The sequence below is a fragment of the Aulonocara sp. 'chitande type north' Nkhata Bay genome, linkage group LG7, assembly GCF_057382095.1.
Source record: "Aulonocara sp. 'chitande type north' Nkhata Bay isolate Kocher_YH1m ecotype deep benthic linkage group LG7, A_spYH_male_GT1.1, whole genome shotgun sequence".
Taxonomy (NCBI): domain Eukaryota; kingdom Metazoa; phylum Chordata; class Actinopteri; order Cichliformes; family Cichlidae; genus Aulonocara; species Aulonocara sp. 'chitande type north' Nkhata Bay.
Window position 1 is genome coordinate 52,006,626 of NC_141350.1, and position 17,164 is coordinate 52,023,789.

General features: G+C 39.0%; 1 protein-coding gene across 1 annotated transcript in view; it reads right to left on the reverse strand.

The window, feature by feature from the left end:
- Positions 1-14,730, reverse strand: part of lamc3 (laminin, gamma 3) — a 159,891-nt gene extending 145,161 nt beyond the window's left edge. Inside the window, exons 1-2 of the mRNA XM_086301216.1 lie at positions 14,179-14,730; positions 7,143-7,447 (exon numbers count right to left, since the gene is read on the reverse strand). Coding sequence (XP_086157342.1) covers positions 7,143-7,447; positions 14,179-14,566 — 693 coding nt within the window. The 5' untranslated portion in view covers positions 14,567-14,730. The remainder of the gene's footprint in view (positions 1-7,142; positions 7,448-14,178) is intronic.
- Between the last annotated feature and the right edge of the window lie 2,434 nt (positions 14,731-17,164).

Genomic DNA, 17,164 nt, shown 5'->3' on the forward strand with positions numbered 1-17,164 from the left:
CTGTGTTCAACAGTGTGGCGGGACAGTTGGACGTCTGATACCATGCGTTTTAATTTGTCGTTTTCAGGAGACAAGATTTCAACAACGTCACTGAGGCATTTTTTAACGAACTCCCCTTCACTGTATGGCTTTTTAGCCCGTGCAAAGTTCCAAGCCAGCTGATAGGATGCGAGCGTTATGGTCTCTGACCGCTTGGTATATTTTTGGAAAAATTGTATCTGCTTTTCTGCATGACTTTTCAAAGTGGCCAACTCGTGCTTGCGAAGTTCAGTCCCTTTTGGAAATTCCTGGTCGATGTTAGCATGGAGTGAGCTGAAGTGGCGCTGAAGATTTGAAGCTTTGAAATGCGCTAATGACGTCTGATATATAAGGCAGAATGGCTTGCCATTGCGTTCAACAAAAAAATAGAAACTCTCTGTTAAAAATGTCCTGTGTTCATCTTCATATTGTCTTTTTGCTGTGCATTTTTTCCTGCCATTTTAAGGGCCAACTTGCTCCTACTGGGAAACTTTGCGGTATTTTCATCTCACACACATGCGCATTTGATGAAAATACCGTATTGAACTCAAGTGATGCAAACGTGCACATTTTAAAACAACAACACAAAAAAAAAAAACACAAAACACAAACACAAACTTTGATATGAACGTAAGAGCCGCATGAAACCAGGCAAAGAGCCGCACGCGGCTCGAGAGCTGCCGGTTGGCCACCCCTGGTATAAAGTATAAAGACACCTTTTTGGTTAATTGTTGAAATTCTTCAAGATGAAACATACGATGGACCCAACAACATGCAGACATTATGAGGTTGGCGAAGGATTCATTAGCTTTGCTAATGATTTCTATTTTTCCTTTTTTTATGCTTTTAACTTTCCCTCACACAACTTCTAACTGAACTCTAGTGGTCATAAAAGATTAAAGTGTCCGCAATAGCCTGTCTTTCTTTCACACTAGTTATAACTCTTGGACTACCTGCTTCCCATTCGTCCCTTATATAATCCTTAGTCCCTTAATTACTTAATCCCACATAATCCTTTCATGGCGAGAAAGGCATTTCTTTCTGTGTTAATTCATGAAGCTGAAAAAGTGAACTGAAAAAGTAATGCTCTTTTCACAATACCTCTTGAAAGCAGCCTGTCCTTCGAGCCTAGAGTTTAGCCTGCTATTGTCCCAGCTGCCGTAGTCAGAGTTTTATAAGAGACAGATACAGAGGCCAAAATAGCAGCACAGCGGTGAATGGCTAGTGTGAAGGGATTAATCAGAAAAAGACAGTTTAATAATTTCTAAACTAGAAAAGTGGGGTGCAGCTGTGTTTTCTAGCAAGCATTGAACTTCTCTTATGCAAATAAATAAATATATATATATATAAATAAATGGTGGCTCCACCGCCATAAGAGGTGAAACAAAGCAATACACACCAGAGTGGAAAGAGAGAGCGAGAGATGCAACAATGAAGCGGGAGAATAATGGGAGTGTGGAGAGAAGATTCTTGTGCTTGTAGAAATATCCAGAGTGGTCTTTTTTTGACAGTGGGTTAAGAGGCTATTGCTAAGCCACAGACATATTTATTTTTTCATTCACTCTCCTTCCATTGTTGTCCTAGCGGGACAGATGGAGTGGAGTCTTTTGGAGTCCAATCCAGTTCTGTCGTCCTTTTCCTCTTTCATGCAGCTGTTTGTCATCTTACTGACAGTTGCCTGCCACACAATGTGCCGAACCTCTAACAACACTAAAGCTAATCCAATAGTGCATTTCATTTCTATTTTCACTGCAGCTAGATGCAAGGGAACCTTACATAGCAGAGATGTGGCGAGAAAGTCCTTATCCTTCTCAGCGCGGCTTAGCTCGTGCTTGAGAGATGATGTGGCTTCAGTCGCTGCCTTCTACCCTCCGTCTTTTCCCAGTTTAAAATGTGATCACTCTTGAAGAAAGCAGCCTCTTTCTGCTCTGCAGGAGGTGGAACAAACATCACCCATTTAAAGAGTCTTAGTTGAGGACTGGATTTTTTTTTCTTTTATGGAGACAGCGCGTGGCAGAGGAAGCATGTGTGTGCTGTTGTGGAAAGAGGTGGGCACCATAATTGGATCTGAGGTGTGGTCAAACAGTTTTACAAATAGGCAGGTTTTAACAAAAAGTTTGTAACACCAACAAATGACTATGTGAACGATTTCACAAAGATCTGCGTATTTTTCACTGAGGCCGTTTTGTTTTTTTATTTTAAAATCCAATTTGTATATATTCAAATATTCAAATCAAATGTTCCTGAAACGAGCAAGCGTGGGGGGGATGAAAGCCTGCAGAAAACCATGAACTTCAACAGAAAGAAAAAAGACCTGGATTTAGTCATGTTACGAATAAATCACCTTAAATGTCATTTGTAATGGTTGTATACTGTATAACAGAACATTTTGGCAGGACGAGCAACACAAATCTCCCCCCACCGTTCTCATGTTTAGGGTAGGTTAGGCAAGGTTAAATTGCATATCCCCCAGATATCCACACTAACTCTTCTTATTTAATGATGCGGAGGAGGATGGCTTACTTTACAGAAGTGCTAGTTTGGCTCTGTCAGGTGTATTTTCACACTAAATTTTAGGAGGAAGGTCACATATAAGAATGTGTTATTATTATTTTCTGGAAGACGTTGCACAGGACAGGAGGAAATCTGACTGCGGACTGATCTCAAGGAGCCGGACTTTTGTTGTAATGTTTTAAATGAGTAGACGTTCCCCTTTTTCAAGGTCTTACAAAGTTTTTCTTCGGATATTGTGTCCTTTTTTAAAGCCCTTTTACACTGACCAGTGAATCATTCAAGTATTAAGTAAAAGGTCCTAACTCAAAGGATGAACCTGTTAATGATATGCGATACTGCAAATTTTTGTATTGATTGAATACCAAGTATTGAAGGCCAGTATTACCAATACAAATACTAATAGTTTTAACTTATAAAGTCAATTTATGTAGCAGAGGGAAGTGTCATGATTTCTGAGATGAATCATTATCAATTTTCTGAATTCTAATCACAGTTTATTGACCACTGAATCACTGTGATTTTTACTTTCCATAGGAATCAGTTAACACCATAAAACAAGCCTTTCAGCCTTTTCTGTATTTGAAACTGGGATTTTTTTTGGAGATGTGGAATGTAAATGTGTCTGTCGCTAAAGCACTTTGGACCAACTTCAGTTGTTTAAATGGGCTGTGTATGTAATAATGAAACAGACCTGACAGTCAACACAAAAAGGTTATTATATTCAAACATTTTTCATAGCTCATGTTTAATTTCCAATAAAATAATGTATGAATTGTACCACATTTCAGTGGGCAGAATATATTATCTGAATGTCTGAATATAGTCTAAAGATAATTGGTCTGCTAATGTAGCAAGTATGACGACCAATAACACTTTAACATTAACTAATGCTGAAGCTCCAACATCAGTCATGATTGAAGCTTTACTTTCACCAATATATAGGCTACCTGGTTATTCTTTGCCTCTCTGAAAGACTGTGACAGCAGGCTCTGGGTCCGTCTGAGGGATTTACTTCCTCCTCTCTTCAATTCTTTCAGTGCTTGTTCTCTTTTTAGTGGTCCTTTATGTCTTTATATAAGTCGGTGGTGTTGCCACAGTAGTGAATTTCCTTCCAACACACATTGCAGTTTGCAGTTATTTAATGTAATGGTGTAAAGTGCTTCAACACGATGCTTGCATTCAAAGAAGAACTTTGAACATCCTTCAAGAAGCCTGGAGAACTATTCATTAAGACTACTGTGAAGAAAAGTGTGACTGTTTATCTTTTAGAACTGTTCCTTCTTAAGTCAGTAAAATAAAGACTTGCTTTTATTCTGTTAATGTTGTGAATCTTTGAGTAAAGAAGGGAAAGTACAGTTCCTTCTGATTAAAAGGGTTGTATGAGACTATCTAAATACTTCTAAATACTACTGATTTATGTTTCCTGCTTACTTGTAAGGCCAATAGAAATAGAAAATAATGGCCTCTGAATTATTGTGGGGCTAAGTAAAATTTTGATAAGCTTGATTAAAACATACAATGTAATTTTCATCTACTATATGCAAATGAATATTAAATGCAAATCCTAGTTGATATAATTAAAGGAAAAGGTTAATTTTAGCATTGCTCAGTAGAATTTGTCCACTGGAACCAGTTGTAAATGCCAAATAGCCAATGTACAACTAGCCAATGTACTCTAGTATTGGGTACTGTGGATTTATTGGCCCACGTGGCACCACAGTTTGTTTCCATGGCAGAAGGATGTGGTTCTTGCCTTATGTGTGTCATGTGAGTATCTGTAACTCACAACTGAATTGATTTAAAGGTTGCAGAGGCCTGAAGCCTACCCTTGCTGCAATAGTTTAAGAGGTGGGGGACAGCCGGACAGGTCGCCAGTCTGTAAAGAGCGTTAGTTTGAAGCTGAAATTCTTAATGTGTATAATAACCCAAGTTAAGGAAGGGACGGAGAAGGTGCCAGTGTTGTGAAAAACTATGAACTGGAAATGACAATCCACATATTCTCAGGTTGCTTTTGTGTTTTACACCAGTGTGTGCGCGACAACAAGTGTACATGATCCATCTGCACACGAGGCCTCTCGTTCTCCATCGCTGTGTATTTGTGGAGGAAGGTGAACGAGCCCCACCCACAGTGAAAGTCAGGAGCATCGAAGCAGTGGAACAAGAAATTACAGCAGAATGACTTCCGTCTTATAAAACTGAAGCTTTCTACACAGCAGACACGATTCCTCTCTTGGTTAGTAGTTATTTTAGTGCATTCTCGGGTCTGTCTTTTCATCCTCCATTTCTCTTTACTGTTCTTGAATGTTGCGATGGAGCATCTCCCAGCTGTTAACTGTTATGTTACCTGCACTTTTGATTAAAGCCGCAAGTAAGAGGGATCGCATTTAATAGAGGTCCATTCTCCCTGCACTCATCATTGCTCCCAGTGGTCGTTGATAAATCAATATGCAGGACATTTTTACTGGTATAGCACCCAGCTCTGTCTACAAAGTTATGAATATAAATATACATTTGTCTTTACGTGTGCTTTTGCATTAAATTTGAAATATAAAAGTTGTATAACTTACAGCTCAAAGCTCACATTACTTTGCATGTATGTATGATTTATGTCATTTCAAGTGACTTTATGGCTTTGAGTATTTAAGGTCCAGCTAAAAATAAAAATAATAATAATAACAGTAATAATAACTCTCTCAGAATTACAGAAATAACTTACAAATTCAATGTTTTGTCATCCCAGGATGCCAGGACGTAAATTACTGCCTGTCAGAAAACACTGGCAATGGCAATATTAGACTCGGAGAGGTAACGGTCCTCTTCTAAAAAGGGAACAAGGTCCACATTTGGTAGCTGGAGGGCTGTTGGTGAAATAAGTCACCAGTTAGTCAGCCAAGAGCCATTGATTTGTGTCCAGTTTGGGAGCATTGTGCTTTCCCCTTTCCGTTTCACTTGCTTTTTGCTTTGGTTTTCACTCACTGGTCTTATTAAGCACAAAACAAAAACAAAAAGAGACCTACTTGGTTACAATTAGGACAAGATTGTGGTTTGTGGTGAAATGCTCCATTTAACAACATTATCCCTGCAAATTAAATAACGACACTAACCCAGTATGTTAAATTTGACGCCACAGGGTCTTTCATATTTGTAACATGCACGTCACCAGTGCCAAAATCCAGTGTGTATCAGTGTGTGTTTGTAAGTTGGCAGTGGCTTTAGAAAAAACAAAAAACAGCTGCATATGAGTCCCCGGAAATGTTTTGCTTGAAATTTCTTTGGTTAATTTATAGGATCCACTGCTTGCCCACTGCATACTTTCTTTCCACTATTTTCAACCACACACACACATATGTTTCTTTCATATGTTCATAAATAGTATTAGTAATGTATGAAGCATATGGTTCCTTCAGTCTTGTAGGATCTCTATGTCCTAATTAGACAGCTTAATTTATTTTGACATGATTACTTTTGTCTATTTAGAACATACAGTAATTATCAAGGCTTTCTGGTGGTCGATACTTAATAATAAAGGAATTCACCCAATGTTTTCCAACTTAAGTTGCAATATAGGAAACTTGTGAACAGATGCATGTATGAATGCATACTCATAGCACCATCAAAGAAAAAGGAGTGGCTGCATAAAGTACTTTATTTTCTCATTTTTAGATACGGTTCACCGTGCCCACCCCTCCCAGACTCGCCCACAAGAGACTTCCATTAATTCAGCACAACCCTCTCAAGGCTTCATCAATGTTAATCAGAGCTAAACATAACATGCTCGAAGGCATGCATATACATGCATGGCTACGGGATGTTTGTTTGTGTGAAAGTGTGTGCAGTCGAGAGGCTTTGATAAAATCAGTGCTCGAAGGGGGGGCAAGAACATTACATGCACTTATAAACTTTACGTCAAGTTATGCGGTGCTGTTAACACTGTTATCACGCGAGCAGCTGTTACATCCAGAGAAGCCTGCTGCTACTGCTTATTCTCACATTTAGATATATTCATTTCCTCTAAGAAAATTAATATGAGCCGAAGCTAGCACCCATTGTGGATTATCATCAATGTAATGTATCAAATATTTTTTTTCATGTTATAGCTACATGAATATTTGCTATTTATGATAAATATGTATTTTTGAATGCATTTTGGATTTTTATTTTTTTTTAAGTTTTTTTCTTTCACTTTTCTACAGTTTATGATTATATTAAGTAAAGAAAACAGCTTTGAAAATCAGTGGCAATGGGTCTGATGGAGCGATAGATTCCAGTTTTTAAATTGTGATTCAAATAGCCATAAATACATACAGAGGAGAGGCATAAGTGAGTGTCTACAGCCTCCTTAAAAGCATTGAGGCTCTGTCATGGTTTGGGTCTACAGTTGAGCAACTGGTGTTGGATATCACGTCAAAATTGATTAACTTATTTACACAGAGAAGTATAGATATTGATCCAGCATGGAATGCTATCTGATTGGCAAAAGTGACATTTTAGCATAACAATCATCCGAAACACACTGCCAATGCAATAACAGCATATCTGGAGAACACACAATGAAACACTATCAGTCATGAATACATGTATACATGTCACCCAACAAAATGCATCCTCACCTGCAACACCAAGCTTTGGTCAAAGTTGTAGGCACTGGGCCGACCTTCCAGTGTGGAGAAAGCCACGTTTCCTCCAGTGAGGGGCGAGATATCGCTGAACTCGTCTGTACATAAAGCAGTCCTTTCATCATCCCCTGGGCGAATGTAACCTTTAGCGTCTCTCTCGTAGGTCTTTCGACAAGAAGCGCTGTAATACTGGTAAGGTAACCAGGGCCCATCGTTTTCTGTACGCTTGTAGATGGCAAAGCTCTCTGGTCGACTGGTGTAGAATTTCAGTCGTATGTAGGTTATCTCAAAGGATTTCCCTGTGAAAAACAAATAAAATATGAATTAAAAGGTCTAAATGAGTACAGACAATTTCAGATTTAATTTGTGAAAAAGAAAAAAGCAATCACTGAAACTAATAGCTCGAACACAATTGAGGAGATGCAACCAGATTTTTCATTTGACTTGCTGTTGAGGATTTAGCAAATCTGCTCGTCTTGTGCTGTATTTGTTGCATCGTAAATGAAGAAATACAAAGTGTTGGTTCAAAATACATCAACTAGATCAGCGGTCCCCAACCTTTTTTGCACCACAGCCCGGTTTAATGTCAGACAATATTTTCACGGACAGGCCTTTAAGGTGTCGCAGAAAAATACAACAAAATAAAATGATTCAACCCAGACAAAAACAAAAATAATAATAAACATGAATTCACTGTCTAATTGTGTAACTTTACTCCCGAAAAGGCCCTTTAATGCTCTCTGGTTGCTATGGTAACATATAAATATTTCTTTCAAAATAAGACACACAACTACAACACGGGAGAAGACCAAGGGAAACTGAGTTAACGATAAAAACCCTGAAAGCCATAAATTTTACACCCGAGTCTCAACTCTCGCACCTCGGTACCAAACAACTCACAGACTGGTACCGGTCCATGGCCCGGGGGCTGGGTACCGCTGACCTAGATACATTTGTGATGGTATGAGAGGAAGAGGTTATAAAAGGATGCCACTAACAGTTGCCCACCGGTTTGCATGCCAGAGTCAGGAGGGGATATTTTTCTTTACAGCACTTCCTGTTTAGACAACTGCAGTAGGGAGGTCAGTGATTAATGCTATAGCTCTTGTCCTAATATAGAAAGCTGACATCTTCTTCCTGAATCAATGCTTCTTTTTGATTGAGGGGTGTTATTACCCCCACTGTTTACTCATTGTTGACAGTTCAAACAATAACCTTGGAGCCATATCGTGGGGGATTAACTGGGTAGACACAAAATGAAGTCATATTGAGACCAGAATGAGAAGAAGCATGTAGAAACTCTCTTAACAGTCTTCTTCAGTGCACTCTGGGGTATTTTTTCTACATCATTAGATACTAAGTCTCAATCGCTCTGCACATTCGTGGAGGGGTGCTATCCGCTGGTACAGCCGTAATGACATCTGTTGCTATTTTTCTGCCAAGTCAGAGCTAGGCATCTTTGTCTCTTGTCTCTGCAGAAATCTCTAATGGTATCATTCCTTTGGGATCTCTAAGATCATTTAGCTTTCATTTACTCACTGCGTGAGGTGAGCTCCGCCCTGCTGGGACTCAGGCAAGAGACATAAAAGATGCACAATATGAAGCAATTGTTGGATATCCCCTGTGATGAAATGTAGACTAATTGCAAATGATATTTGTATGTTTTTATGCTTAATGTTTAATGATTCATGATCCATATTCACTCAGGAGTGCATTAAAATATTCATTAGTTTATGTGGGCACAGCAAAGGGATTTTTTAGTTGTTGAACTTAATTTAGCAAAGTAACATATAACAAAAGAATACCTGTACACTGTGTACAATGGTGAAATGCATCCAAATAAGTAGCATTCTTACACTTCAGGAATGTAAAATGAACATCTAATCCTTTTTATGAATAATGTACAATTATATTTTACTCTCACGAAAAACTCTAAAAGTTATACAATATTAAGTGGTCAAAGAAGTGTATTAAAAATCATACTCCCTGAAAGTAGTGTTGTAGATATGTACTACTTGTAACTTAATACCAAGAGGGACGCTATTGAGCACTGAGCACGGCCGGTAAAACAGCTTTCTTTGACTTTACAGAGCAGATCTAGAATCATGTGCATTAAAGATCCAGCCTAAGCTTTCAGTGTTTTCTCCAGATACACAAACGCACCGCTGATATTTTGGCAATGTTTATTGAGAATAAGCGTCGTATGCTGGAGAAGTTCAATGTCTGACTTGTTCTGACTCATCCATGTCAACTTGACACAGCTACTCTCATCTGCCCAGACTAAACCCAACACAAGCACTGTAGACTGTTTACATTCTGTTTAATCTCCGAGCGGAGATTTTTGAAATCAACAATCAAATATGGGAGTGGATTTGTCCTCTGATCACGCTATATCTCAGAGTTTGAGACCAATTCTTACACTGTGACAGGATTACGTGTCCTATGTGAGCCGATGCTCAGGCTGTGAAGGCGTCCCACCGAATGAGGCAGACTTTTATCGTTGTTTTACATCAGAAACAGGATGTTGCTTTTCTTTCACTGCGCTGAATGAGAACCAGCTGCAGACATCAGTGGGTGCTGTTAGAATGTGTGTGTGTGTGTGTGTGTGTGTGTGTGTGTGTGTGTGTGTGTGTGTATGTTTGTTTGTGTGGCTCATCCAGTCTTTGTGGGAAAAAACCTGACCCCAATTCCTTACCAGCAAACTGCCTGGCATTTTTTTTTCTTTTCCACCCCTTCTTCCTCATTATGTTTTGTTTACTCCCCTTGAAGCAGCCCGACTCCCCCTTTCCTCTTAACTCTTCCACAGACCCGCTCTGACCTGGCTGCAGTGTGTGTCCCTGCGTACCACTGCTGTGTTTATCATCGCTGCATTTGCCTGCGTTCCCTTCGGAGAGCGCTTGTTTTGTTTGGAGAGGCAAAGGGAAACAGTGATGTCTAAAGAACCCCCTGCCAACTACCCAGATGGATCACACAGTTTTCATGTGAACCAAAAGTATGCCACGCATACAAAATTTAGGGATATTCAGTTACATAAAAGTGTGTGATGTGAAAACTTAGACATCATTCACTTAGGAATGCGGTGTCAGGATGGAAGCATCAAAGCCGCCGGGTATAGGAAAACAAAGTTGGCAGATAGGGCAGTGGGAGCAAAGGTCAGTTCAGTCTCAGGGAGACAGACTTGTAGGTGCTGGAATAGTTAGAAGAATAACAAACTCTCCAATAACAAAGAAAATACCTTTGCAGCAGCTGGAGCACTGCCACCTTTTTCCAGAAAAAGAACTAGCCAGAAAATATAAACAACAAAGCCTCAAAGCACAGTCAGACATCTGCTTGCTATTGGAAATCAATACTCTCCATTTGATTGAGGTACTTCCTGTTTTCGGAGCACGTGATGTAACCGCTCATCTGTGCGCTGACATTTTCAACTTCTCTCATCATTTTTGTCCTTGTCTCTTTTTTCTTTGAAACACATCTTTCTGACAGGGAGGACTCATCTTCCCTCTACTGCATAGGTAGGGGAAGATTATTGGGGGATAAAGAAAATGTATGTGTGAACAAGTAAAAGCCTTCCCTGAATGCTATCAGCCCAAATAAACCCCTGCTACAAAGATACTATAGATACATGTTACAGACTATACACACTGAGAATATAGTTGGATAGATTTTACTCAAGTTCAGAAAAAAATCCATGCATTCCTCTTTTTACCAAGTGAACCAAAGCCCTCACTCCCAGGCAGGGTAGGGCAGGCAAGTGGACACTGGCAGTCACTTCTCCAATAAACTTGTAACCCCAAACTGAGAATGCAGTCAAGCTATCTCCATTATAAAATATTTGATCTGCTGCTCGACCTCTGTATTTATTCTATTTGTTTATTGATAATATAGATAGCCTTCCAGTAGCTGTACATTAAAGCAATACATTATAAAATAGTAGGGCACAAACCAGAAGGTGAGGGCTTAGGGAATGTTTTAATAAGGTATTGTGTCAGAGTGAACTAACTCTGTTATGTAAACATATTTCTGGGAATACGTCTCTCAAGGTTATTGAGAAGAATATTTAGAATATTTAAATCAAACATGAAAACTGATTTATTAACATTTGCAACAATCAAATTACATGTTTAACACAAAACAGAGCATGTCTACGAGAGGCCAAACGGAGTGCAACTTAAGAAAACACCAGCAATAAGAAAAACGCTGCAAAAGCACACAAAACAAAACGGAAATGGGAAAAACGACAACGGAAATAGGAAAAAAACACAAGGGAAGTGTTTCTGGGGAGACAATAACCCGACGGACCAGTTGCAGGAACCCCAAACATGGTAGGCATGATTTATCATGATTCATATAATACTGATGACATATTTTTAGGCTAAAAGTTAGGCTAATACGCTTTCATCTTTTTTTTCCTCACAAAACCGATAGAACCTCCAGTTCTTTTAAGTGTCTCCCAGTGCAATTCTTAGCATATTTTGGTTCCTGCAACTGGTCCGTCAGGTTATTGTCTCCCCAGAAACACTTCCCTTGTGCTTTTGAAAATCAGTTTCTGTTTTTCCTATTTCCTTTTTGTTTTTTCCTATTTCCGTTGTCGTTTTTCTTACTTCTGTTATGTTTTGTGTGCTTTAGCAGCGTTTTTCTTATTGCTTGTGTTTTCTTAAGTTGCAGTCCGTTTGGCCACTCAGGGCCACTGTACATGCAGTGTTGCCAACTTAGCGACTTTGTCACTATATTTAGTGAGTTTTCAGACCCCCTTAGCGACAAATCTGGCAACTTTTTCTGGTGTTATTGGAGACTTATTTATCTTTTGCATTGTTATTAATAAACAGAGAAATTAAAATCTACAAACCCAATGTCGGACATAACAGAAAAAAGCAAAAAGCACTTGCTTGTCATTTTGTTGGAACAAAAGAGGCATTTGAATAAATTCCACCATTTGCTTCTTTGAATGAAGTTTGTTTTATAAAAATAAAACCCAGAGGAGATTTCTTGCAATGCCATTCTACTGAAATTGGCAACAATGTAATTAGAGTGTTTTTGTGAGATAGTTCCCATTTAATTTGAGTGAACTGAGTGGAACTGCAAAAATAATCATTTACACCTGCTTTTAACCCCAAAATAGCACTTTTGTCAACATCAGCACATAATAAAAAAATCAACAAAGACGTGAAAAAAAACCAATTGTTTTTTTCCCTATTTTAGCATCTAAAAAGTATCAACTTTTCCTAAAGTTGACTTTGTGAAGTATGAGTTTCAGTTGCTAGGTATAGCTTAACTGGAATACAGACAGATCTCATTTTAGCATTCAGGACCATTGTCATTTTCAGGACTATTGTTAGCTGTGTAGGCTGATTTGTTGTGGGTGTGCTGTCTTGTTAACAACCTGCCTATGGCATAATATAGGAAGAAGACACTGCTGACTTCTCTTCATTTGGGAAAAAACAATTTTGTGTGTTTGGACTGTTTCTGTATTTTTTGCAGGCAGAATAAAGCCAAAAGAGGGGAGATCGGGAAATTTCTCTGTTCAGACTTTGAATCAAATGTGCTTAATATAATGCTCTGCATAAAAAGTAATTAAAATTACATCAGTGTTAAAATCGACGTTATAAGAAATAAGCTAAATATTTTTCCCGGGTATGTCAAATACATATATGAACCATCTTGGTGATAAGAGACCTTTAATTGCAGAAAGGCACACAAGCCCAGCTCAAAAAAATAAATGGAACGGGGAAAATAATTGCATAAAAAGATTTGTATTAATGCGTTTTAACAGTAATCGCCACATTTTAATTCAGTTATAGTGCCAAATGTGCTGTGCTGCTTATTTCAGCAGTTTTGCACAGCATGGTAATGGGATAATGATGTTAATGGCTGGAGTGAGAAATGTCAAATGTGTTCACAGTGCACAAAATGTGCGTCAGAGGCATTTTTTCAGGGGGAAAGAGGACACAAAGAAGGCAATTTAAAACAAAAACAAAACAAAAAAAAAATGATTTAACTTGTGTGTCTGATTTGCAGAAAAAGTCCCAGGTAATGCAAATAAATTTACCTTCCTGACAAATATCTATTGCCTTCCAAATATGATTCATGTAAATGCCTCGCTAACTTCCCGTGTCCCTCTTCTTGTTATTCTTATTATTATAAGCTACTTATTGCCTACAGTTTCTCTAAAAAACACATGATGGCTTCAGTTTCATTCATAGTCAGTTCTATATCTGCAAAACTGTGAATTTAACCTGTAGCAGAAGATTAATGCTAATTTGTAATGACACCATGTGAAAGTGTGGATGTCAAGTTTAAAAAAAAAAAGGTTAGATAACAGTCTGATTTGTTTTTAATGCTATCTATGAAGGCTCTGTGATGTGGTGCTATCAAAGTTTGATTCTGGGCCAAATCATATTCTTAAAATAAGTTGAGTGGCAGCCAGAATTGAATGGGTTCATACTCCATGACAGCATGTGGGCTAAATTAACGATACTGTGAGCCTGAAGACCGTTACTTGGTGCCTGTTTATGCATGTCAGATGCAACTGGTTATCTTCATGTAAAATCCCACCAAATTCTCAGACACGCTCTTGTGAAAGTGTCCTCACTGAAATACCAGAAGTCTAAGCTATGTCTGGGCCAAAGTGTTAACCTCAGAGTCAAGGCGGCCTAACAAAAATCATGTGTTCTGCAGCACATCTGTGTTGGATTAAAGATTTCTCCATCAAAGGCCTCACAATACACAGAATAATGCATGAAGATATGGGTGTCCAGAAACCTAAAAAGCTGATGGTATCAAATTTCAGTGTGCAAAAAAAAACAACCCTAACATGTACTGTATTTCTGTGAGATTCACACCAGACTGGAGTCTATCTGCAGTCTGTAGAGGCTCAGATCATCAAAACAACAAATGCAGTCCCGTATTATAAACATATTTATACACAACATTAGTATAACAGAGACTATAAGTGAACTCTAGACATAGCTATTAGACCAAAGTAACGTAAAGACAGATATTTAAATTAAGTGTTCAGGATGTGTGCTCTTACCGAGGTGAAGGGTGAGGTTCACGGAGTTGGGATATTGGATACGAAAGTACATGGACTGACTTTGCCACCATGTGGGCTCCTCATTCCGGTGGAAGTCTGTCAGGAGGCTGGTATTGTGGCTTAGGTATGGATCTGAGGCATCACAGATGTGGCATGAACGAGTTGACCCTGTCTGCATGCAGTAGTCCTCAGGTGGAGAACCACACACATTGGAAGCCACCACCGTGCGACTGAAGGCAATATTCTCAAACTTGGGCATACAGCTGCTTGGCACACCCTCCTCATCATAGCAGGAGTCCATAGCAGCCCAAACAAAAAGGTGTAAGTGCAGATGAAGGGAGAGCAGAAGGGCAAGGACAAGAGGTCTCACAGTAAATGATGTATCCATGTCTACAGCAGTTACATTTACACTCCACAATCAAACATCCACACTATGTTTTGACAAAGTGATCCATACACATGAAGACCCTGATTTGAGAAAACAATCCAAGAATAGGAAATAGGTCCAGCTCAAAAGTTTCTTTGTCTGTTCTTTGTGGTGTGCCTCTGTTAGATCTCCCACATATGTTCTCCCTCTGTGGAGTGGAAGTTTATGCAGGAACTTCTCACATCGGGAGCAGCATGAGGCAGAGGAGGGACAGGGGTGGGGGCTTGAGGATCAAACGGTTCATATAACTTCTCCACCTGCTGGTCGATAGACACATTACACCATGACCAGCTTTAGATTTTGAGTGGATATGAGTGAAAAAATATCATCTGAAAGGAAGACACATTCAACATCCATTTAAATATTGCAGCACCGAGGTTTTTCCACCACCGAGTAAAAAACGTAACTGGCAGTTGGCCCCACAGCGGGGCGTTGTGATAAATGCTGACTGTAGTGATTCACAGTGGAAGACTGAAGGTGCTGAAACTGTCTGGAAAATTTCAGCCGGCACGGGTCATCTTCATAAAAGGATGTTGCTCAGGGGAGTTCTGCGACCTAAAGGGGCAATTTATTTAAAAAAATGGAGAAGTGAAAGAGCTACACTGCTTTTTCTGCAGGATCCTCTCGAGACCCAGCTGTTATGAAGAGTGAAAAGTGGTTTGCGTATCTTTGTAATTCACGCTGACTGCTCAGGCTCCTATAAAACATCCATCAGCGTTTGATGTCACTTAACCAGCAACCTCGAGGCCGATAGCTGATAACTCAACAACTCTGTTGTCTTGTCCAAAGACAATCACATGAACCACAAGAGCTAAAATACAAAACTTTAGTCCTCACACCAGTGGGTGACGTCACCCACTCTTGCATACTGCAAAGCCTTGTATTAACAGTCTACATCCTATGAAGTTGCCTAGATAGCTATAAGAAGATAATGCGTGATATCTTTGCTCTTAACACTAACTTGAATCATCAATGTTCAATTTTCCGAAGGGATTGCAATTGAGGTACAACATAAGTACCCAGCAAAGAAATGTATGTTTTAGTTATTATTATTATTATTATTATTATTATTAGAAACCTACAGAGAAGGACGTGGTAGATTTTCATCACTTTCTTTGCTGTTACTAATTGGATCATTTGCTGAGGTTTGTACATACTTGACCTGTGGGAAGATCTGTGAGAACCTGTAAAAAGGTTGTAGAATAGCCAAGGCCAGAGATGACCCACACAGACACTTGAGAGGCATACTCATCTCCAAGATCGCAATGTGCAGATTTCAAGCAGGTGTTGTTGGTGAGTCAGACATAAACATGTGACTAGTGTGTTTCCACTGTATGGCTGATATTGCTCTCAAACCTCTACAGACACCTATGTGTAAACTGTGATTCCAGTCAGTGGCTGTACTCAAACTATCTAACCAACTGTTCTGCTCCATTACTCAGTTTTGTCTAACCTAGATTTCTATATGTATGCAGTTTTAGTTTATGTACAGAATAGAATAGATACATCGGACATAGACCAGTTAGTGGACATCAACAGGAGATTTCATTGCATTGATTCACCATCAAACTAACAACATAGATAAATCTAAATCTAAAGTCATAAAATCTAAAAATGCATCTGAGATATAAACATGAAAGAATAGAACTCAGGTGTCTATATGCTATGTCTGGCAAATGAAAAACTGTACAGGATCTTCAAAATAAATTTAGCAGCAAAACACAACTCTACATCACCATTTCAGGCATGCTGTGCTGCCCTAAATATACAGCCATTTATAACAGTCAATGAGCAGGTACAGAAATGTGTATATATGGAGAAAGAGGAGAAGAGGAATGGTTGCTGCGGGTTATAGAGTTAGTTTTATGAATGCAATTAAATTATTATTTGTAATTTCAGTTTAAATATATATCTTATACAATACAAACTGTATATGCTATAGTACACAGTACATAAAACTATCACGGATACAAAAATGTCATGGATGGTTCCATTATGGCAACATTTTTCGATTTTATTTTCAAGAGAAGCTGTCAATGTGCGTGAAAATTTCAAAATAAACTCTGCGGGATCCTCAGGTTTATTTAAATGCTCAGAATGATGCTCTACAGGCTGTCATCTCGCTAACCGGAGCCTCAAATGGGAATGGCCAAGACCCACGACTGACAAGTGCAACAAGTGTTTGTGGAGAGACGCAACCAAATAATGCATAATGGCATATCCTCTGCTCTAATCCTCTTTCTGTCAATGACTTTACTAATTCTGAATTCCATTTGAAGTGTGGAACAATCATCTGGAAGCCGGTGAAGGATTAAAGTGACACGACTGTGACACGACTGTTAAAATCATGAAAGGATAAATGTTGACATGGGAGTCTTTGAAATCAAGAAGAAGATGGATAAAAAGACAACAAAAGGAAAGTGCCATTAGCATGAAACAGAGCGAGACAGGTAGCGTCTACAGATGTGCTTAGATTCTGTACATTTACGGTCCCTGTGGAATTTATGGCAATGTTTTCCCCCATGTCGTTGTGATTGCCTTGATTTATCGAGGCTCTGT